Here is a 22,073-nt window from a genome sequence, read left to right as displayed (position 1 = left end):
GACAGTGGTGTCAGGGGCCGTGACTTGCCAGCCGGCCCACCTTGTTGTTCTGCATGTCCTTGTTGGCCCCATTCTTCAGGAGCACGACGGCGGCCTCCACGTTGTTCACCGCGGCGGCCCAGTGCAGGGCGGACTTGCCTGCGAGGGGAAGCAGAGGGCGGGTTAGGGAGCAGCAGGTGCCCGGGGGCACCCCCGCGCGCCGGGCGCAGCCTGGCTCACCCAGGTCGTCCACGGCGTTGACGTCGGCGTGGGAGTTGATGAGGTCCTCCAGCATGCCCTCGACGGCCAGGCGGGCGGCCAGGATCAGTGGAGTTGTGCCGTCGTGCATGCGGGCGTCTAGGTCCGTGGCTCGGTTCCGGATGAGGATCTAGGCGACAGGGAAGGTCTCAGGCTCGGCCAGTGTGAGCGCGAGGCCCCCACCTGGGACAAATGCTTGGGATCCGATCCCTGACGTGGAAGCAGCCCCTCCTGGGGTCTAAGTGGCCCCAGCGAGACTGGACGGCCATGGAGTTGGGGCAGGGGGGGAACCACCGGCCGCCGCTAGAGGGGCTGGGGCCAGAGCACCCGTGAGAAGGACGGTCACTGTTTGCTGCTGGGTGAACGGAGCTGGGGACCAAGCCACGCGCGCGACGGGCCTAGCTCCTGTGAAACAAGCGCCCGTGGGAATTTATGTCTCTAAGCGCCAGAGAGGCTGCCAGAGCAAACTCGCCAGGACCTGCCTCCAGGGGCTCATTTAAATCGTCCTTGATCTCCTACTTCCACAGAAAGACAGCACGTCAAAAATTACTAAATTAAAACCCTGGTCTGCGCCCTGTTTACCTGCCCGTCTGTGCAGAGCACCACGGCCCAGGGCCTGGTTGGTCTGCGGCAGGGGGACCGGCCGGCGGCTTTCAGAGCACCCTGTGCCAGGGACACTCCCCAGAGGCCCAGGTACCCAAGTCCCTAATCCACCCCGGTCCTGAGCCCCCAGTTTGCAGGCAGCAAACAGCAGCCTCCAGCCCTTCTCCCCACCGCCAGAGGCGACGCCTCCAGCCAAAGCAGGGAGGGAGGGCCAAGGCGGGAGGGGCAGACGCAGGGGACGGAGCCTGTCTTGGGGGAAGGCGAGGAGGCCCTGCTTCCTGCGGGTCCCCACGGCCTCCTGCTAGACCGCAGCTAGCCGGGCCACCCCGCGAGGACGACACGGGGCTTTGATGCCCTCCCCGGCCTCGGGCCCCCTTCAGGGTGCAAAGGCTCGAGGTGGGGAAGCGGGGGAGACGCCAGCTGCCCCTGCTCTGGCCACGCTTGGAATGAGGGCTCCGGGGCCCGGCCACGAGGAGGGAAGGCGGGCGCAAGCTAGCAGAAGGGCGCGGGCACGGCTGCCCACCTGAAAGACACCCTGCGCGTCGGCAGCCACGGCCGCGTGCAGCGGGGTGCGTCCCATGTTGTCTTGGATGTTGGCGTCAGCGCCGGCCTCCAGCAGGCGCTTGGCCGCGTCGGAGCGCGAGTAGCGGGCAGCCAGGTGCAGGGCGGTCTCGCCGGTGCGGTCCGTCTGGCTGTGCAGGCTGGCGCCCTGGTAGATGAAGTCCGAGATGACGGCGGGTGCGTCCTCCTCCTCCTCGCTCTTGCCGGTCTCCAGGCCCCCTCCGCTGCAGGAGGCTATCATGAGGGGCGTGAAGCCGTCTGCAGGGGCGGGACAGGGGCGGGGCAGGGGCGGGACCTGGTCAGGAAGGCCGGCCCCCAGCAGCCGCTCGGGGACTGCGGACGCGCGGCCCACGGAGGCCACCCTGCCTGGGGCCACCGCAGCCCATGCACGCTCCCCGAGGGCAGAGGCAAGTCCAGCTCCAACGGGCTGGTGGGCGACAGAGACACCCGCCGCTCCGCCTCCGGACCCGCCCGAGACCTTCACCAACAGCCCACCCAGGAGAGAGACCACGTAAGAAATGGGTGGTTAGGAAACCAACACCTGGGGCGTCTCAAAAGAAGCGTTTCGGATCAAGAAATGAACTCGGAGGGCAGAGTGAGTCTTGAGACCGTCGCCCCGAGGGGGGAGCCGGCGAGGAGGCTGAGCGACTCCCCGGGGTCCCCACCACCTCCCAGGTCTCATCCCCCCAAGCGGAGCTTCCAGGTGCTGACCCCGAGGGCTCAGGGCAGGGGGGCAGGCGGGTCACGAGGTCAGGCAAGAGCGGGCTGCCCGCAGCGGCTAGGTGCCCTGGGGTGGAGCCCCGGAGGGTGGTGCGGGGGGCCGGCGGCACCTACCCGGCCCGCGGACGTTGACATCCATGCAGTCGGTGTCGGCCTCGCCCTGGGGCGGCGTGGGGGCCGTGGCGGACACGCGGAGGTCAGCGGCGTCCAGGTGCTGCTGGGTCCACTGGCGGTGGTCTGTCTGGTCATCCAGGTCGGGAAGGACCACGGGCTCCTCGAACTAAGGAACAGGGTTGAACGGAGGGCCACGTCCAAAGGGGCCGGGAGGGGGGAAGGGCGGGGGCGGGGGCGGGGGCGGGGGCCCTGGGGCACCAACTCACCCGGAACTTCTTGGCTTCCAGGCCCTCGTCGCCCCACTCGCTCTGGTTGTCGTCCACGAGGGCGCCGTCCGAGGCGTTCTTCAGGGGCCTGGGGGTGAGGGGGTGGGGAGGCGGGACTGAGTGGGGCTCCTGGGAGACCCCCGGGGCCACGCCCGGCATCCGAGGCGGGGCCCGTGGGTCCACAGGGGGCGGCCCCGCCTCCCGCCAAGTCCCCCAGATGCCGCGGCCACGTCCACTAACTTGAGGCCCACGGAGTCCTCGCCGAGGGGCTCCCGCCGCTTCTTCTTGCTGGCCTCCGACACCTTGAAGCCCTCGGGGAACCAGAGCTGGCCATGCTGCCGCCGGCGCTTCCGCGACAGCAGCACCCCGCAGCCCACAAAGAAGAGCAGCACGAAGGCCACCACGGCCACGTACATGAAGTGCAGCGGCGCGGGCGGGGGCGGCTCCACCGTCTCACCTGCGGGCATCAGGCCGAGCTACCAGGCAGGCTGGCGGCCGGGGGCAGCGCACTGGCTCCGCGGCCGGGCGCCTCCTCGCCCACTCTCCTCCATCCCGCCCCCCAAAATAAGGTCATTTTCTACGCGATTAATCAGAATTGCAAACTATCGCTAAATTCTCTCCTGCACCAGCCAGCTATCTGGAGACGGCTTTTACTTTTTTCTCCTTTAAGGGAGAAGGATTAGCCAACTTCAAATCACTGCACTTGCATTGAGCTGTTAAGACAAAGGATTTAGGGGGATTTTCGAGATACAAACTTCAACACTTCACATGACACCGATCAATTCTTTTCTCTCTCTCTCCTTTTTTTTTTAAAAAAAAGCTGTAATGATTTTGAAATAATACCCAACAAAGAAAAATCAGGAGGAAGGGGTGGGGCGAGAAAAAGGCTCCCACTTTCTGGGAGGTGCTGGTTCCCCTGGGCCAGCCTCACTGACAGCTGTCACTGTGGGGAGGGAGAGCGTGCGGGGCGGAAAACACCAGCAGACACTCCCGAAACTCTGGATGGCGCGACACCCCCGTGGGTGGCAAATGGCACGAAGCACGTGAGCACCTTGGAGGGGAACTGGGAGACAGCCCCTCCCAGGCGGACCCCTCCCAGTACACGCAAAAGCTCCCGAGGGAGTGTGGCTGGGTGAGCAGGGCGGGCCACTCACTCTGCACGGCCTCGATCTTGTAGGGGATGTTGAGGCTGCCCAGCGAGGCGAGCGCGCCCAGGAAGGCGGCCACGTCCGTGGCGCTCTGGAAGCACTGTGAGGACGACTGGACGCACTGCCGGTTGTCGATCTCCAGGTAGACGATGGACCTGGGGGCGCACCGGGGTCGGGGGGCTCGGACCCCAGCCTCCTCCCTGCGCCCACCCAGCCCACTGCCTCCAGGGACCAGCTCTGGCCCCTGGGGCCTCACCCTGATGGGCGGGGGCAGAGGCACTCCCAGAACCCAAGGGGGCAGCCTGGGGCGGCGGGGAGCTGGGTCTGGACAGGAACAACCCTGGAGGTGGCCAGCGCCCCTGCCGGCCCACCACGTCAGCCCCAGCGGGGCATGCGTGGCTGCTCATCACAGACACTCCTCAGAGAGCTCCCGCCCCACCCCTGGCCCCGGGGCTCCCTTGAGTGCCACGAGCGTCCCTGTTCCTCATCTCGGAAGGAAAGAGATGTCAAGAACCTGATCCCCCCCCCCCCCCCCGCCGAGAGCCGACCCCAGGCTCCAGGGCCTGGGCCATGGGGGGTGAAGAGCCCCTGGGGGAATGCTGTCTCCGCCCCTCACCCCCCACAGGCCCCATAAGTCCTGGGCCTCTTTCGCCACGTGGTGGGAAGAGCGCTGATGCGCGGGGCGCGGGGGGGCGGCCCGCGGGAGCGCACTCACCCGCGGATGTCCATGGGGTCCAGCTCCCTGCGCCGGCGCCCGCCCCCGCTGCCCGGGAGCAGCGAGGCCCCGCCGTCCACAGAGCGTCTGATGGGGTGCTTGCGCAGCTCCTCCTCGCGGCCGTAGTAGGGAAAGATCATCTGCTGGCCGCCGGCGTCGCGCTTGAAGACCACGTTCGTGTGCAGCAGGCGGCTGAGCTCGCGCAGGAAGTGCAGCGAGTGGTTGCGGAGCTGCTCGGGCGGCATCAGCACCACGAGCACCAGCGTGCCGGCCGCCAGCCGCTCGGGCATGTGCTCCGCGCAGTCCAGCCCGTCCCACTCGCACTCGGCGCTGTTGCAGCCCTGGTCGCAGTGCCCGTCCCTGAAGTGGTCCTTGCAGTACTGGTCGTACAGGGGGCTGTGGGCACGAGGCACGCTCAGGGCTCCCTCCACGCCGGGCCCCCGGGGACCCTCGGCCGGCACCTGCCCGCCCGCCACCCTGCCCGCGAGCTCGGGGTCCTGCCCCCGCCCTCCCCCTGGCCCGCGAGCGGACGGCTCCCTCGTGCCGCCCCGTGAGCCCCGGGGCCCCCGCGGCGCGGAGCGGCCGTCCCCGCGGGCCTTACTTGCACTGGCCTTCTGCGCGCTGGCAGTCGAAGCCGTCGAAGAGGCAGCCGGCCGAGTTGCACTGGCTGTCGCAGCGGCCATTGCTGAAGTACTTCCAGCACTGCAGGGACTGAGTGCAGTTCTGCCAGGGGTCGTTGAAGTTGAGGGAGCAGTCGCCGCCGTCCCAGCCGCAGGCGTGGTTGTTGCACTGAAGGCTGCAGACCTTGTTGCCGGCCTCCTCGCGGCAGCCGGGGAGCTCGCAGGCCTCCGCGATCTGCGGCGGGGGGATGTCGAGGCCCACGCCGCCGCCGAAGCTGTAGTCCAGGATGTGGCACAGGAGCCCGTTGAACTTGGCGGGGCACAGGCAGCGGTAGAAGGGGCTCTCGGACGTGGGCTCGCAGCTGCCCTGGTTGTAGCAGGGGTTGCCACCCATGCAGGGGCTGCCGACAGGGAACTGGCACTCGGGGCCGGTGAAGGGGCCTAGGCACAGGCAGGTGGGGCTGCGCGGGCCCGAGATGCAGGTGCCGCCGTTGAGGCACCGCAGGCTGCCGCAGCTGCGTGCGTCGTTCTCACACGTGGCACCCTCGAAGCCCTGCCGGGAGGGGGCCACACAGGGGGTGTCGGGGTGGGCCGGCTCCCCAGACACCCAGGGACCCACCCAGGCCTGACCTTGCCTCTGCATCCCCCATCCCCCTTTCCCCGGGCAGCCGGACCCTTTCAAGAAAGTCAACATAAAACGCTCGGGGGTTCCCAGGGGTTGGGCGTGAGGGAAGAGGGAGCGCAGGGGGGAGCGTGGGGCCGTTTTAGGGCAACGGCGAACCCACGTGACCCTGCAACAGTGGACATGTGGCACTACACGCGTGTCAGACCCAAACACCACAGGAGAGCAGACCTGACTTAACAGCGTATCGGTGTTGATCATTTAACGATGTGTTAATGCTGGCGGCAAGTGGTAACAACGTTCCCCGTGAGGGCAAGTTGCTAGCAACTGCGAAACTAGGTGTGTAGAGGGAGGCGGTACGTGGGGACCCTCCTTCGGCACGATTTTTCTACAGAAGTGCTCTAAACGTAAAGTTTGTTGACACAAAGCACACGGTCTCGAGGGGAACGAGGAGGTTGGAGTCCAGACACTCAAGCCACCCACTGTCCTCCGGCACGTGTGCGGGATGGGGGGAGGCGGGGTTCTCTGGCCACCTCAGTATCCCAGGTGCGCCAAGCGGGTGCGTCCTCCTGTCACCTTCAGACCAGGGAGCCCTCCTGGCCGCACAGGGCCCTTCCCACCGCCCGTCCGGCTGTGCCTACCGCTGGGCATTTGCAGATGAAGCCGCGGGCGGTGTTGGAGGCCACGGCACAGCTGCCCCCGTTCTTGCAGGGCCTGTCCTTGCAGCCGTTGATGACCGACTCACAGCGGCGCCCTGGGGACGACAGCAGGTGTGAGGGGCTGACCCCCACCCCGGCACCGCTCCCTGCCCCCGGCCGGCGGCACCCACCGGTGTGGCCGGCGCGGCACTCGCAGTGGAAGGCGTTGACGCGCTGCACGCAGTTCCGGGTGCCGCGGGCGTCGCAGGGGTTGGACAGGCACTCGTTGACATCACCCTCACAGCGCTCGCCCACGAAGCCGGGCGGGCAGGTGCAGCTGTAGCCGCCCACCTGGTCCACGCAGGTGCCGTTGTTAAAGCACCTGGGGCCCCGGGACACGGGATCGATGGGGGGGTTGCAGTCGTCCACGTTGATCTCGCAGTGCACGCCTGCAGGCCCGGGCACCGTCAAACCCCGTGCGGCAGGTCCTCCCACAGGTGCGCCCCTCGGCCAGCGGTCAGGACCAGGGAGCCTGGACGCCCAGGCAATGGACGCCGGCCGCCGGCCCGCACGCTCCCTCCCCGGGTGTGGCCCTGCCTACCCTGCGTGCCCCGGGGGCAGGAGCATTTGTAGGTGTTGGTGAGGTCGATGCAGGTGCCCCCATTCCGGCACGGCTGGGACAGACACTCGTTGACCTCCTCGGAGCAGTTCACCCCGTGGTAGCCAGCCACGCACTGCAGGGTGACAGCGAAGGGGCGGGCCCGTGGCTCAGTGCGCCCCCCACTCCCTGTGCAGGCTGACGGGGCCCATGAGCTGCCCTCTTGCCCAGCGAAGCTGGGGGTTCCCCCCACTTGGCGGACCCAGAGGGAGACCCCGGGAAGGGCCCCGGGAAGCTGCCGTTTACTGGCCAAGGTGGGTGTTAGAGCCGGTTCCCTAGCATAGAGGTGGGGGCCTTGGGGCAAATCTGGGGGAGGGGAAACCCCGTCCCATTTCCTCTTCCAGGTGCCCCCCCCCCGCAGAGGACAACTCGTCCAGGCAGTCTTTCCTGATTACCGAGCCCTCCCTTAATAAGACTGAAAGTCGTACACGTCTACGGGCTTGGTCTTCCCTGCTGCACCGGCTCCCCACCCAGGGCCCAGCCCTCGCCGACACTCATACCAGACACGCGCACCCTCACCAGGGACGGGTCCCCACCTCGCAGGAGTAGCCACCAGGGTAGTCGGTGCAAGTGGCCCCGTTCTGGCAAGGGCTGGGCGAGCACTCGTCTACCTGGTCCTCGCAGTAGCTGCCCGTGTAGCCCGCTTGGCAGTGGCAGTGGTGCGTGTTGCCCACGTTCATGCAGAGGCCTCCGTTCCGGCACAGGTGGGTAACATTGATGCCTGCAGGGGACAAGGTGGATGGAGCGTGAGGCCTGGGCTCCCCTCCGGACAGCAAACCTCCTCGCCTGCGGACAGACGCCCGGTGGTCGTGGGGAAGCCCGGGCCAGGTCGGGACGTGGCCGGTTACCTTGCTGCCATGCGGCCACCTCACAGGAGACGCTGGGCACGTCGCAGTAGAGGCCAGTCCAGCCACTGTGGCACTCGCAGCGGTACAAGGCGTTGGTCTGCCAGCACCTGCCGCCATTCTTGCAGGGCGAGGAGTCACACCAGCGCACGAGGTTCTGCGGACGGCAGTGGGCAGCCTCGCTCACAACGCCCCCACCCGCCAACTCCCAAGGGGCCCATGCCACCTGGCAGGGGAACACACATGCGCCAGAGAACCTCTCACCCGAGGTGGCTCATGACCCCGTCCTATAGAAATTGACCCCGAGGCCCATGGGCGCCCCCGCTCAGGAACCGCCAGGGGCTGGGGTGCGGGTCTCTCTCTCGTTCTGGGCCCTCGGTGAATCCGGACCATCAGCTGCCTTTCCTTTTTTTGGGGGTGGGGGGAGGGGGCACGCCACGCACCTTACGGGATCTTAGTTCCCCGACCGGGGACTGAACTCGCGCCCTTGGCAGTGAAAGTGTGGAGTCCTAACCACTGGACAGCCAGGGAATTCCCAGCTGCTCTTCCTTGAAGGAAGATTTTTCTTAAAAAGTAAACAGCTCTTTTGCAACTGATGCTTTCTTGTTTGTTTGTTTTTGCGGTACGCGGGCCTCTCCCGTGGCGGAGCACAGGCTCCGGACGCGCAGGCTCAGCGGCCATGGCTCACGGGCCCAGCCACTCGGCGGCATGTGGGATCCTCCCGGAGCGGGGCACGAGCCCGTGTCCCCTGCATCGGCAGGCGGACTCTCAACCCCTGCGCCACCAGGGAAGCCCGCAACTGACGTTTTACGTGAAAATCTTCAATGAATGTAAATCTTCAATACCTTTACGTATTTCCTATGGAAACACTGGCTTTTAGCCGTCTTCCCCCAGATCAGCGCTCCGTAAACCTCTGCTACCTGAGTTCAAGTTCACCTCTGACTCCTTAGCTGGCAGCTAAGCCCAGGGCTGGGCCCCAGGCTGGCAGCCCAGATCTCCAGGAGCCACCCCCGCCCCCTGAGCCTGGCCCTCTCACCCATACCCCAGGGTGGCGAAGCCAGCTGGAGTTGAGGCGAGGGGCACTCAGTGGTGCGGCCGTGGCGCCGAGTGGTGGGCACCCCTGCGGCCCTGACTCACCTGGCAGTTGAGGCCAGTGTAGCCCTGCGGGCAGGTGCACTTGTAGGTGCCGTAGCTGTCGTGGCAGGTGCCGCCGTGCAGGCAGGGCCGCGAGTCGCACTCATTGACGTCGTGCTGACAGTAGCTGCCCGTGAAGCCTGGCGGACACAGGCAGGTAAAGGAGTTGATGCCGTCCACGCAGGTACCGCCGTTGAAGCAGGAGCTGGAGGTGGGTGGGCAGCAGGGGGGGGCGGTGGTGAGCGGGGGTGGGGGCAGCGGGACCCTGCCGAAGCAGGTACCTCCACGCTGGCGTCTCCCCCTCGAATCAGTGCGGCCGAAGGGGTCTGAGTGCCGGGACAGGCCAGGAACAGCCTCCCCGAGGTCAGCCAACAGGAGAGTCCCAGGAGGTCACCAACTCAGGACCAGGGACCTCAGAGTCTCACCACGTCACACTCCCTCCCTCTGCCTTCTTGTAACTCATGCTGAGGAGCTTCGTCACACACGTGGTATATAGCGGTTAAGGTAAAAAAGCAGGAAACAGAATCGCACAGACAACGCGGGAGACAGTTATGTCAGAAACCAGGAATGAGCTTCAACACTGAGCCTCCTGGCAGCCAAGGCAAATAAGGAAACTAGATGGGTTACAAGGTCCTTGGTCTGACAGAAGGAGGGACGCCAGTTCTTCAGCATAAACCACCAGGGTTCCGGCTTCTAAGTGACACGGGTCAATGGACAATGGCTCTTTTAGGAGGAAGAGCATCTGAGTCAACCCGCCTGGCACTGTGTGCCCACCAGGCAGATACCTGCTCGGCGTGCAGGCTGCCAGACTCTGCGTGGCCCCGCGGCCCATCTGCCTCCCCACGTCAGCCTAAGGCCCGGGACCGCCCTGCACGGCACCCGCACCGGTGGCCGTGGCCCCCACGCACCTCTCCGTGCAGTCAGGAGTGTTGTTCTCACAGTGGATCCCGCTGAAGCCCGCAGGGCAGGTGCAGGTGTAGCTGTCCACGCAGTCGGTGCAGTTGGCACCATTGCGGCAGGGGTTGCTGGCGCACTCGTTGATGTCCTCCTCGCAGAAGGCGCCCTGGAAGCCGGGCAGGCAGTCGCAGAAGGCCGTGTTGATGCCGTCTGTGCAGGAGCCCCCGTTGTGGCACGGGTCTGGGAGGGGAAGGGAGGGCAGGCCTGATGGGCGGGCACCACCCCCGCTGCCAGGGCAACGGAAGCTGCGGGGACCCCGGCACTGCCCCCACGGTGTCCGGCCAGGAGCCCCTGACCCGGCAGGCTGCATCACGGGCTTGGGGTCTACACCCCTCCCCGTGCTCCCGGTCCCCAGGCCACAAGGGAGGGAAGAACGCCCGGGCTTAACGGTGACACCAAGCGAGGCTGAAGTCAGTCTTCCCTGCTCGCCAGTGACGCCAGATGACATACTCGGCTTCTCCGGACGCCAAGGTCATGTGAACCAGGGGTCTGAGAGCCCCGCTCCTCGGGGGGCCACGACAAGAGTAAGAGCCACGCCGGGCCCGGGCAGGCAAGGCCCTGGGGGAGGAGCCCTGGAGTCTGGTGGGGAGATGCTAGGACGGGCTTGAAGCCTGGCAACCTGGCTCCAGAGCCTCCAGAACCACGTGGGAACACCTCGCTGGTCAACAGCGGCCACCCCCCCAGCACTTCCTCCGGCCCCTGACCGGGTGCCCTCCTGGAGGGTCCAGCTGGCCGGCGCCAACCCTGCACCCGGGTGCTGCCCCGTCCACTCTCCCATCCGACCCCGACGAGCTCCCTGCCCTGAGCCCCCCTGGGGAAACAGGTCTGAGCATCTCGGAGGTGGACGGAGCTGGCCGGCCACTCACTGGGCCGGCAGTCATCGACGTCCGTCTCGCAGTTGCGGCCCGTGTAGCCGGCCTGGCAGTGGCAGCGGTAGCCGCCGTTGGTGTTCTGGCAGGAGGCTCCTGCGCGGCACGGGCTCTTCACGCACTCGTTGATGTCAATCTCGCAGGTCTGCCCTGGTGGAGGGGGAGAGGGAGCCGTTAGCTCAGCCCCCTCCCCACAGGACTCTCCCCTGCCCCCCAGGAGCGGGGCCTCCGCAGCCGTGGGGTGGTCCTCTGGGGGCATCCCGGGAAGGAGGGGCTCTCCGACTTGCTGTCCCCCAACGTGGGGCCGAGCCGGATGCAGACGTCCAAGGCTGGGAGGGCTCTGCAGCCCGCTGGCTCCTCTCCAAGGACGGGGAGCTCACTACCTCTTGCTCTACAGATGCCCAAGCTCCCCGGAACCCCCACCCTCCCTGTCCCAGCGCCTCCTGGGCTCGCTGGCTCACCCTGCCAGCCCACGGGGCAGGCGCAGGAGAAGCTCTCGTAGTCCTTGGACTCCTTGCACTCGCCGCCGTTTCTGCAGGGGCCGGGGGCACATGGCGCCAGCACCACCTCGCACGTGGCTCCTGAGGGGAAGAGGCACAGGCGGGGAGCCCCGGCCCGGAGGGTCAACGCCCCATGGCACCACCTGACAGAGACCACTGCGGCCACCGCCTGCGGGTGGCTCTACCACCAAAGCACGTTTGGTTGCCCCGCAGTGGGGCATACGGTGTGGCACTGGAACCCTCGTGAGTGCCCGGTCGAGTCAGGACCCGAACACGACCCAGATGATCCCCTGCCCCGCGACAGGCTGTGGGGCACGGCCTGGGCCTCAGCCCGCCGAAAGCGCCAGCAGCAAGGGCTGGGCTGGGACTGATGCCCCCCCAGCGTCACAGGGGCCCTGGACCCGCTCCCAGCCTCACGCCCCCTCCTCGCCTCCCGGTAGCAGAGGGCCCCGCACTGAGCCGGCGGCCTGGGAGCTAATCCAGGGGCTCTGTGTCAAGGGCAGCAAGTACCCAATGCAGGAGGCCACTGAACAAAGGCCGTGACAACAGGGGACGAGCCCTCGCTGCCGGGGACGGGCCAGCCTCAGCCCCGAGCACGGGCTACTTAGCAGGGGAGCGGTGGGTGAGGTGTCAGGACCCCTGGGACGGGGATGGGAGTCTGGCTGGACCCCCGTGCACACCGGGTGACTTTTCCTCCCTGAAAGCCCTATGCAGGGCTTCCTGTTTACAGCCCACGGAACTGAGTCCTGAGGCCGCGAGGAAGCGTTATCTTCCCCGTGGTCCATTATCTCCCCGGCCTGCGGGTGTGATTGTCCAGGGCCTTTCTTTCTATCGGTTTCCACGGCGACCCGGGCAGGCAGGAAATTCGCTAGAGTTTCCGACAATTGTGCAGAGGGAAGCAGGAAGCGGGCAGACGGGAAGCAGGTCAGCACAGGCCGGCTCCTCCCCGCCGGCCCGCCGGGCCCCGATGTCAACGTGTCCGAAAGGGACTCGGGTGCGCCCTGGGCGCGGAAGCCCCTGGGCGGCCACCAGGGGAGAGTTTCCTCACCGGTGCGAGAGAGAAAGTCCAGCTCCCCAGCTTTGGTGAAAGAAAACACTGCTCTGGCCATGGGCCGCCCGCTGTCATGAGAACCACAGTCATGGGCCCCACCCCGCCCGCCGGGGCCCTCTCAGGACCGCCGGGGGCCACAACCGTCCCCAGTGGCAGCACCCTCTGCCCATTCCCCGTGGGGCTGGTGGCCCTAGTCGTTGTGGACTTTTATTTTTTAACACTTGGCAAATCTCTTCTAAGGAAAGGACCATATCTCGCGATCCCCTTGGCCAGGCCAGTGGCGGAGGCTGAGACGCCCGGGGACAAGTCTCCCGCCGCTGTCAGCGGGAACAGAAGGCTCCTTGTTTCCCCACACAAAGAGGGCCCGCCATCAGAGGAATCCCTCAGGCCCGGCCAGCGGATGCGGAGGGCGGCCTGGCCGCCAGGGGCCCAAGGCGGCATGGACATTGGGCCGTGGAGGCCAACAGCCCAGGCCCAGCTCCCAGCTCTGCCACCAAGGGGGCCACCTCACCAGATAAAATACTTGGGACCTACTTATACTAAAACTTCCTCCCAGGCACCCGGTATCCTGTGGGCTCATCTGGCAATGACACCTGCCGGGCGAGGCCCTAATGTGGCCAGGCCCAAGTACAGAGCAGAGCCTTCGAGATGCCCGCCAAGCAATGCAGGCAAGGCCAGCCCCGGAAGCCACTGCGCACCCCTCGGGCACCACTCCCGCGGGTGGCCCAGGCCCCGCCCTCACCTGCGTAGGGCAGGAGGCAGTTGCACTTGTACCCAGCCACGTCGTCGATACACGTGCCCTGGTTCAGACACGGGTTGGACGCACACTCGTTGATGTTGGTCTGGCAGTTGGGGCCTGGAGAGGGAGGGACAGCAGTCAGTGTGGCCGTCACCCTGGGTGCTGTGGCCAGGTCCCACCTGGTGTGGAGGAAGGGCCCTGCGCTGAGCCCGGGGCCTGGACTCAACCCCAGCAGGTCTGCACGCCCGCCCCCACCCCCCACCCAGGGAGGGAGCCGCCACGGGTCGCGGTGGCTGGACCTGTGTCCTGGCTCCGCGCTGCCGCCCTGGGGGGCCCGCTCTGCACCAGGAGCCCCGCCCCACTCACCACTGAAGCCTTCCCGGCACGCACACACGTAGCCGCTGGTCATGTCCCTGCAGGTGCCGCCGTTGACACAGGGGTTCGACTCACACTCGTTGTTGTTGATGTCACAGTTCGCCCCACTCCACCCGGGGTCACAGTCACACTTGTACCTGCAGAGGTGACCACACAGCAGCTCAGGTGTGGCCCAAGAGGGGAGGGCCTAGGCTGGGGGCACTCCCCGCTCTGCCACCTTCCTATGATCTGACTGGACGGAGGCGCTGGTCCGCTCTGACCCTCGGAGTCTTTTAAACACCTTTAAATAGCCCACCTTGCCCAAGAAGGTGGTGAGGGTTTGTTAAACTAGATTGGGGACAGTGCCCAGTTCGGGGCAGTGGTCAGAAAGCCCTCCACCATTCCCTCGCTGTGTGGCCCTGGACGGTGTGCTTACCCTCTCTGTGCCAAACGGGGGCATGGGGTCCCTGCCCATGTCAATGGCCCCATCTAGACAGAGCAGTGTCAGGCACATAATGGGTGTCAGAAACTAAAAGTAAGCTTCTCTACACTCTAATATTGACGCCACACACGTAGGGGGTTTCCCACGCCACGCAATCCTCCAGCTCTGGGGACACCAGCTGAGTATCCCACAGTTCACGTCTGGCACTAACTACCTGGGGTCAGCGCAGACCCCACAGACAGGGCTCGGTCCCACAAGACTGGCCCCAAGTCCGACAGTGACCTGAAGCGCCAGGTTGTCACCTGTACTTCTGAGCGAACAGCTACGAATCAGACGCCTTCCTTGTGGCCAGAATGGCTCACACTCAGGAAAACAGTTTACTTACAAGATTAGTAGTCTACTATAAAAGGTGAAACTCAGGAACAGCCCGATGGAAGAGATGCACAGGGCCAGGTACAGGGAAGGGCTCAGAGCTGCGCCCGCCACCCCTGCACCTGTTCACCGACACGGAAGCTCTCTGAACTCCTGTACTTTGCATTTTTATGGAGGGTTCCTCACACAGGCGTGACCCATTTAGATCACTGGCTGTTGGTGATTACACCCTGCAGCCCCTCTCCCCTCCTTGGAGGTCCGGGTGGGGCTCAAAGATCCAACCCCCTCATCACACGGTTCCCCGGCACCCAGCCTCGTCCTCAGGTGTGCTTGAAAGGGGCTTTGACAAATAACAGAAGACACTCCTTCCACTTATATAGATCTGAGTGATCTCAGGAACCAGGACAAAGCCCAGAGCAATCATCTCGTCACGCCGCGATGTCACAGAAACCCTGCCTGCGGCCACGGCACACGTGTTTCCCGAGCGCACGCTGTGGCCCGTGAGCACACGGAGCCCAGGGCAGCGCCGGGCACAGGCCAGGAGCCGAGCGAGTGCCCGACGGCACATTTCCGGGCACCGACGGCGGATCCGGCACCCACCCACTCAGCCCGGGGTTTCGCGACTGCCCCTCCCTGGCCCGCCAGCCGCCAGCCCCCGAGCAGGCCGCCTCCCTGGGGCAGGGCTCCCGAGGATGCAGAGTGTGGGGTGGCCCCGTACCCGTTGAGGCTGTCCCGGCAGGCCCCGTGGATGCAGGGGTTGCTGCTGCACTCGTTGACCTCGGACAGGCAGGTGGGGTCGTGGTAGCCCTCGGGGCAGCGGCAGGTGAAGCCGTTGACGCCGTCCTCGCAGGTGCCGCCGTTGTGACAGGGGTTGTCCGCGCACTCATCGATGTTGATGTGGCACACGCTCCCTGCGGGCGGGGGGACGGGGCGGCGGCTCAGACCCTCACGCCCACCCCCCCGGAGGGAGAGTGTGCGGGGTCTCGGTGAGTGGGTCCCAGCCCTCGGGGCCTCAGTCTCCCCCTCCGTGAAACCCCCTCCCCAGGTCCTTCCGAGGCACAAACTCCCACCCACACGAACTCCCCTCCCCGGGCCCAGGGGCCGAGCTGGCCGGTGAGGGCTGAGGCTCAGGACACCCTGGACACCCTCAGGGCAGAGGGCCGGGGAGGGCAGCACGTGTGCCGGGAGCCTGGCTCTGCCCTGGGCCTGCTGGGCCGGCTTTGACCAGGAACGAGAGCCTCAGGGATGCCCGTCCGCTGCCGGCCGGAGCCCCGATCCTTCCGTGGTCTCTGCCACCGTTGCCAAAGCTGGTGGTCTGACAGCTGGGCCCTGGGCGGTGGGCGGCCTACACCATCCTGCCCCCACGGTCCCCAGACCTGGCCCATCCCGGAGACCCTGAGGTGTGAGCACAGCCTGGGCCCCCGAGGCGAGGCCGTGACGAGGGCCGGGGGGACAGAGCCCTGCGGGTCCCCGAGCGGCTCACCTGTGTAGCCCGGCTCACATACACACTCGTAGCCGTCAATCTTGTCCAGACATGTGCCCGAGTCACAAGGGTTGCTGGCACAGTCGTCCAGGTTGATCTCACAGTTGGGGCCTGGCGGTGGGAGACAAGAGGCGCTCAGTCCCTGGCCCCGCCCCCAGCCCCCCAGTCACAGCCCCGGCCAGGCACCTGTGGTCCCCTTGAGACAGAAGCAGAGGTAGGCATTGTCGCGGTCCTGGCAGGTGCCCCCGTGGCGGCAGGGCTGGCTGTGGCATTCGTTGATGTTGGTCTCGCAGTGGTGGCCCGTGTAGCCCGGCCAGCACAGGCAGGCGAAGGTGGCAACGCCGTCCTTGCAGGACCCGTAGTGACAGGGGTCGGGGTCGCACTCGTCAATGTCCACCTCACAGTGGGGCCCTGTGTAGCCTGCAGGGCGGGGGCTGAGAAGCTAAGTGGGGCTGCTCCCCGGGCACGCGGCCGTCCCATCCCAGGACGCCACCAGCCAACCCAGGGTCAGTTGCGCTCCCGCCGGGGGAGACTGGGGATGTCTGGGGACGTCCCCCACTGCCCGGGTCAAAGCCTCACCTTGCTCTTGGCCCCAGAATGAGGGGTCACCTTCCCAGCCTCAGCTCCCGGCTGTTCCCCTTCCCTGGACCCTACACGCCTGCTTTTCCTCCCCCCGCTCAGCCTGGCAGTCGGGCGGCCCCGCACCTTCTGTGCACACACAGGTGTAGGTGTTGGGCCCGTCCAGGCACTTGGCGCCATTCCTGCAGGGCGTGCTTGCACACTCGTCCACGTCGTACTGGCACAAGTGCCCGGTGAAGCCTGCAGCCGGGGAGAGGGACGGCGGTCAGACACGATGGGCGCAGCGGCCCCACAGCTAGCCAAGGGCAGGGAGTGCCTGGGAGGGCCCCTTGAGAGTGCTTTGGCCGGGGCTGGGCCAACCCCCCATTCTCTTCTCGGCCCCTTTCAGTTCCTGCCTTTCGGGTCACACGCCTCCCGCTCCCTCATACAGGGGCCTCTGCCCCAGACCGACTCCGGTTGCTATGGCTACAGCCTCGTCGGGCTGAGAATCAGGTTCCCGGCTCGGTGTCTGGAACAGCTGATTTGCATCTCGGGAGATCCAAGGCTCTGACCCACAACACCTCCCCGGGCCCGGCGTCCCCCAGCCCCCAGCCCTCCCTTGGGACAGACTCGGGCCCCCAAAGTCTCCTTAGGCCCTCCTGGGCATCATGTCCACTGCAGGCTGGCGGAGACGGGCGGCCAGGGCAGGCTAGACCGCCTCCTGCCGAGGTCCCTCAGGGGTCGGCGAGTACACCCGCCAGCAGGAAGGAGGGCCTCTGGGTCCCGGGCTCCTCAGCAAGGTCGGGGGCCAGGACCCCCTGCCCAACCCAGCCTTGCCCATCGGGGGAAGCCTGAAAACACCCCACCCGCTCCCGAGGTGGAAGTCAGCCGTCTCCCACCCAGCCGCTGGGGGACCCGACCCGCCAGCCCTCAGGGACAGCGGGGGGCTCCCGCGCGGGGGGCGCGGTTGGGGCCGGCCTCACCTGTGGGGCACTCGCACACGAACTCGTTGATCTTGTCTAGGCAGCGGCCGTTCTGGAGGCAGGGGCTGCTGGCACACTCGTCCGTGTTCACCTCGCAATGCACGCCCTCGTAGCCTGGGGGAGGGGGGCGGTCGGTCAAGGGGTGCAGGGGACCGGGACCCACCTGGGCGGCCCCCCCCCCACACCTGCTCCCCGGGGCTGACCCAGCTGCCCAGCTCTGGTCTCTCCGCCGTGCCCCACGGGCCTGGCTCGGTCTTGCCAGATACCCGCTGGGGCCGCGGTCTGGGTGAGCACGGAGGCCGGGGGGCAGAGGAGATGCGGCCGGGGTGCTCGCTGGGGTCCGTCAGCCCGGACGCGGCTTCCCCACCCCCGCCCGTCGGGCGGCGCCCCGCGCACCGGGCATGCAGATGCACTGGAACTCCCCGATCTGGTCCAGGCAGGTGGCGTCGTTCTGACACGGGTTCGACACACACTCGTTGACGTCGATCTCGCAGCGCGGGCCGGTGTAGCCCTGCAGACACTGGCACTCGAAGGAGCCCAGCGTGTTGATGCACTTGCCCGCGTGCTCACAGGGGTTGGCGCCTGGGGGTGGGCGGGCATGGCGCAGTGAGGGGCTGCTCCGGGAGCCCTGGCCTCCAGAACGCTCTGGGGTGTGCCCGCCTCCTCCATCAGACTATTTCCACCAGGTTTCCCAGCGCCCTGGCTGCCCCCTCGGCTGCCCGTACCCAGCGAGCACTCGTCCACGTCCTGGCTGCAGGCCGGCCCCGTGTAGCCCGAGGGGCAGGTGCAGATGGCCTTGCCGTTGACGGGGTTGGTGTCGCAGTTGGAGCCCTCATTGCAGGGGTTGCTGATGCAGGCGTCATTGAGGTGGCACAGCAGACCTGGATACGGGGCGGCGGTGGTCAGCCGAGGCGCTGCCCCCTGGCCTGGGGACGCGGGCTGCCCACAGCCGGGGTCCACCCCCGCCTGGCTACCCACGGAGGGCCCCCCCCCCCCGCACTGTGCCACTGCTAGTGACCCTGTGGAGCGTCCCATGACGCCCGAGTCACTCCGGGAGGTTCGCTGCCAGCAGCCCTGATGGCAGGCAACGCCCCAGCCCCGCCAGCCCCTTCACCCTGACTCTTTTGGTGACTCTTTTGGGGTCACCCCGCAAAGCTGCAGTCCGTGTGTCTGCGCAAGGCCACGTACGCGAGCCCTGACCCGAGGGGGCCCACCGCTGGGCGAGGGCAGCGAGAACCCGCCTCGTCGGTGCTCACCCGTGCGGCCGTGGGGACACTCGCAGTAGAAGGAGGCCACGCGGTCGTGGCAGGTGGCACCGTGGAAGCAGGAGGCACTGGCGCAGTCATCAATGTTCTCGCTGCAGTCCTCGCCTGTCCAGCCGTTGACGCACACGCAGTTGTAGCCGCCGTGGGCATTGTGGCAGGTCCCGCCGTTCTGGCAGGCGTTAGGCATGAGCTGGCACTCGTCCACATCCTCGGTGCAGTGCTGACCTGCGGGGGCCGGGACCGTCGGGCCAGGCGGCGCCTCCAGACCCTCCCCCTCGGGGCGCAGGGCCCCCTCCACCAGGAAGCCTTCCCTCATGACTCCTCCGCCTGCCGCCAGCCTGAATCACTCCTTCCCCTGCACCCCTGGCGCCAGAGGGGGCTCTCATCTGGCTGCTGTGCGGGCACAGGTGCACTGGGGTCCACGCTCGTCTGTGGGCGGGGCCGGCGTCCTACCGGCCAGCGCCCCCGTGTCCTGCCCAGCAGCTGGGCTCAAACTGGGGACCTGCTTCTGGCTCAGGGCTGCCCGGGGCCAGGCTGCAAATGGCTGAGGCCACATCTGTGCTGGCTGCTGGGGCGGAGGCCTGAGAGCCCAGCGGCGGGGCAGCCCCTGGTCACTCCGGAATCCCTCCCGGCCTGGACCAGGTTCTCGGCCCCCCTCTGGCCCGCCACATGCGTGTGCCCCAGCAGTGGTGGTGCCCACCCAGGCCTCCCCGTGCACGCACCTGTCCACTCCGGGGGGCAGCGGCAGTTGTAAGTGTTCACGCCGTCCACGCAGGCGCCTCCGTTCTTGCAGTTGTTTCCTGGACAGTCGTCAATGTTTGCCTCGCAGTTCTGGCCGGTGAAGCCTGTGTGGCAGGGGGGGCCAGGGGCCCGGTCAAGCCTCCCCACGGGGCTGGGCAGCACGCGTCCCGGCCCTCACCTTCCCTGCCATGCTCAACCTGGCCTCTGGCACCTTCCTGGCTGCACCCACAACGCCCTACTCTGGACAGAGAGCTGTCCCTCCATGGCCTCACAACCCTCGGGGGTCCACGCCCCACCCTTCCCTCTCCTGTGGCCAGGACAGGCGACACACTCCTCTCGAAGGAATCATTTTGTAAAGAGCCGGCTGAACAGACAGGGACTCAGGGTTACAAGCTTCTAGAGGTTCTGCTGTAAGAGACGTTCTGTGTAGTGGCTCCAGTAACTGGGCAGTGTCTGCTGGCCCGCCCCATGCTGGGGGTTCTCTGCAACATCCCCGTGTGTGGCCACAGACACCCCGCCTTGCTGGGGCTGCACTGGGCCCGGGGGCCCCCCAAGCAGGGAACCGGAGCGGGGAGACAGTGGGGCCCAGGCGGGCAGTCCTGGGGGGACTGCAGGTGTGGCTCTTGGCTTCCCAGGAACAGAGGCGCGGGCAGGGCCCACATCCTCCCCCAGCCTGTGGCCAGCCAGTTAGCTATTAATCCATTCAACTCCCGCTGGTTCAATAATCAACCGAGAAAGGGGCGTCTGGCCATAGCCCAGCCTGCAGCCAGTTACTGATTAATGCTCCTCCCGGGGTGCCTTGGACTCCCTCCTGCCCCTCCCTCCGAGGCCCCCGCACGGGAGCCCGGAGCCCTCACTCCGGAGCCCCTCGTATGCGGTGGGCCGGAAGCGCTGCTTCTCCCTGGCCTTGGAGGGTGAGTGCTAAGGCGGGCTGGGTCTCACCTCACCCCCCAGGTATGCAGCACCCTCTGGCTGGCCCCCACCCCGCCCACCTCCACGGCCCCGCCCGACCCACGTGGCCAGACACAAGGTCCCAGGCCTGGGGTTCCACAACCACCAAGAAGGCATCTGAACCCAGAACCGGGAGGCACGCCCGGCCCAGCCCCCCGCGGACCGCTGACCAGCCCAGCCGGGCGGCCAGCAGCGCCGCGGCAGGCAGGCGGCGAGGGGAGCGCCACGGACACGCAGGAAGTGCGTGCGCCCGGCGTCTGCACGCAGAGGCGGCCGCTGCAGTGACAAGGCCCGGGGCTCACGGACGGTGGGCGGGCAGAGCACTTCCTCTTTGCAGGGGCCGAGCTGGGCTGCGGCAGCATGGGGGCTGGGGCGGCCCTCGGCTCGCCCCCGGGTCAGCCAGACCCTGGGCTCCCCTCCAGCACCCAAACCTCATCCCGCCCCCCTCCTGAAACACCCTTCCCTTCCTCGTTCCTGCCCAACCGCCTAACCGCCAGTGCGCAGGCGACAGACGAGAGGTCCTCAAACCTCTTTGTCGTTACCAGTATTTTTAGATCACCGGCAGCAAAACTGACTCAGATGAAAACTACAGTGGCAAGTGTGGGACACACAAGAGGGACAGTGGAGCTGCTGGGGGTGGGGGGCTGTGCCCGCCACTGTCGCCCCACCGGTGGGAGACCAGCGGGGCCAGGAGGAAGGGCCACCACTGGGGCAAGTGACGCGTAAGCCCCAGCCTCACTGTCCCCACCTCGGGGACACGGGGGAAGCCCGGGGGCCGCACGAGTGAGGGTGCCCCCTGCTGCCGTGGAGAGTTCTGTAACGTGCACGTGGTCCCAGGGAGCTCAAGATTCGGGGGTTCCTGAGTGGCCTGGAGAAGGCTGGCGGCAGGGGAGGAGCATCGGGGGTCATGGGCCCAGCCGCCTGGTCACAGCGGACCCGTCCCCGGGCAGAAGTGGGTGGGCAGGTGCCTAATGGGTGGCCCCCATTCCAGCCCCGCCCCTACACCACACCCAAGGCTGCCTTCCAATCGCCCGTGCCCAGTGGACGTCCACCCCCAGGCCCAGCCGGCCCTGCTCCAGCCCTGTGCTCCCTCCGCCCTGGGCACCCCCCGCCCTCCCACCAGGCAGGGGGAGCACGGCCACCCCCAGCAGGGGGCAGCGAGAGGTACCTGGCAGGCAGGCGCATTCGTGGGCGGTGTCCCCCGTGGGGCGGCAGGTGCCCCCGTTCTGGCAGGGGGAGGGGCTGCAGGGCACGTAGGGCAGCTCGCAGTGGGGGCCGGTATGGGTGGCGCGGCAGGCGCAGCGGTAGGAGCCGACCTCATTGTGGCAGGTGCCACCGTGGTGGCAGAGCCCGGGGTTCTGGCTGCACTCGTTGACGTCCTGCCTGCAGGTGGGGCCGTGGAAGCCGGGTGGGCAGCCGCAGATGTACGAGGCCTCGAAGGGCAGGCACTGGCCCCCGTTGGCACAGGGGTTGGAGGCGCAGGGGTCCGCCTGCTGGCATGTCTTCCCTGGCGGGGAAGGGGCGAAGGGGGTCAGCCGGCCTCCCTGCTCCCCGCGCCAGGCCGTCCCAAGAGCCGGGGGCGGCCTCCAGGCACCACGGAGGTGCCCGCCGGGGATGGGCCCCACGGCGTCGGCTCCTGACACCTCAGGACCCCCGACAGCTTAGGGGCTGAGTGACTGTCGCAGGATGCACGGCGGCAGGCGCCCCTCCAGAGCCCGTGTTCTTAAACTCTGGTGCCCGCAGTGACGCCACGGCTCCTGAAGGGGGGCCTGCACTCCTGGCAGGAGGGAGGTGGGAGTGTCCCCTTTGCTCACAGAGGCGGGCAGGGGTGGGGCCCTCCAGGGCTGGAGAGGGGCGTGGGGACCCTCCGGGGGGGGGGGCTCTGCGCCACTTCTGGATCACGGACCCCAACGGCCGAGCAGAGCCC

At 67.2% G+C, this 22,073-nt stretch overlaps 1 protein-coding gene across 1 annotated transcript in view; it reads right to left on the bottom strand.

The window, feature by feature from the left end:
- Positions 1-22,073, bottom strand: part of NOTCH1 (notch receptor 1) — a 46,821-nt gene that overhangs the window by 4,290 nt on the left and 20,458 nt on the right. The window contains exons 4-33 of the mRNA XM_032634252.1: positions 21,315-21,653; positions 19,177-19,299; positions 18,446-18,679; positions 17,915-18,070; positions 17,586-17,771; positions 17,190-17,303; positions 16,354-16,467; positions 15,835-16,068; positions 15,649-15,759; positions 14,884-15,076; positions 13,364-13,509; positions 13,001-13,114; positions 11,169-11,288; positions 10,705-10,857; positions 9,790-10,018; positions 8,885-9,086; positions 7,751-7,904; positions 7,439-7,623; positions 6,846-6,978; positions 6,436-6,693; positions 6,248-6,360; positions 4,966-5,537; positions 4,365-4,760; positions 3,656-3,804; positions 2,742-2,958; positions 2,502-2,589; positions 2,236-2,401; positions 1,364-1,659; positions 220-367; positions 41-138 (exon numbers count right to left, since the gene is read on the bottom strand). Of these exons, the coding sequence (XP_032490143.1) occupies positions 41-138; positions 220-367; positions 1,364-1,659; positions 2,236-2,401; positions 2,502-2,589; positions 2,742-2,958; positions 3,656-3,804; positions 4,365-4,760; positions 4,966-5,537; positions 6,248-6,360; positions 6,436-6,693; positions 6,846-6,978; positions 7,439-7,623; positions 7,751-7,904; positions 8,885-9,086; positions 9,790-10,018; positions 10,705-10,857; positions 11,169-11,288; positions 13,001-13,114; positions 13,364-13,509; positions 14,884-15,076; positions 15,649-15,759; positions 15,835-16,068; positions 16,354-16,467; positions 17,190-17,303; positions 17,586-17,771; positions 17,915-18,070; positions 18,446-18,679; positions 19,177-19,299; positions 21,315-21,653 (5,741 nt within the window). The remainder of the gene's footprint in view (positions 1-40; positions 139-219; positions 368-1,363; positions 1,660-2,235; positions 2,402-2,501; positions 2,590-2,741; positions 2,959-3,655; positions 3,805-4,364; positions 4,761-4,965; positions 5,538-6,247; positions 6,361-6,435; positions 6,694-6,845; positions 6,979-7,438; positions 7,624-7,750; positions 7,905-8,884; positions 9,087-9,789; positions 10,019-10,704; positions 10,858-11,168; positions 11,289-13,000; positions 13,115-13,363; positions 13,510-14,883; positions 15,077-15,648; positions 15,760-15,834; positions 16,069-16,353; positions 16,468-17,189; positions 17,304-17,585; positions 17,772-17,914; positions 18,071-18,445; positions 18,680-19,176; positions 19,300-21,314; positions 21,654-22,073) is intronic.

Source organism: Phocoena sinus, chromosome 6 (genome assembly GCF_008692025.1).
Source record: "Phocoena sinus isolate mPhoSin1 chromosome 6, mPhoSin1.pri, whole genome shotgun sequence".
NCBI lineage: Eukaryota > Metazoa > Chordata > Mammalia > Artiodactyla > Phocoenidae > Phocoena > Phocoena sinus.
This window is presented reverse-complemented; position numbering and strand designations above follow the sequence as displayed.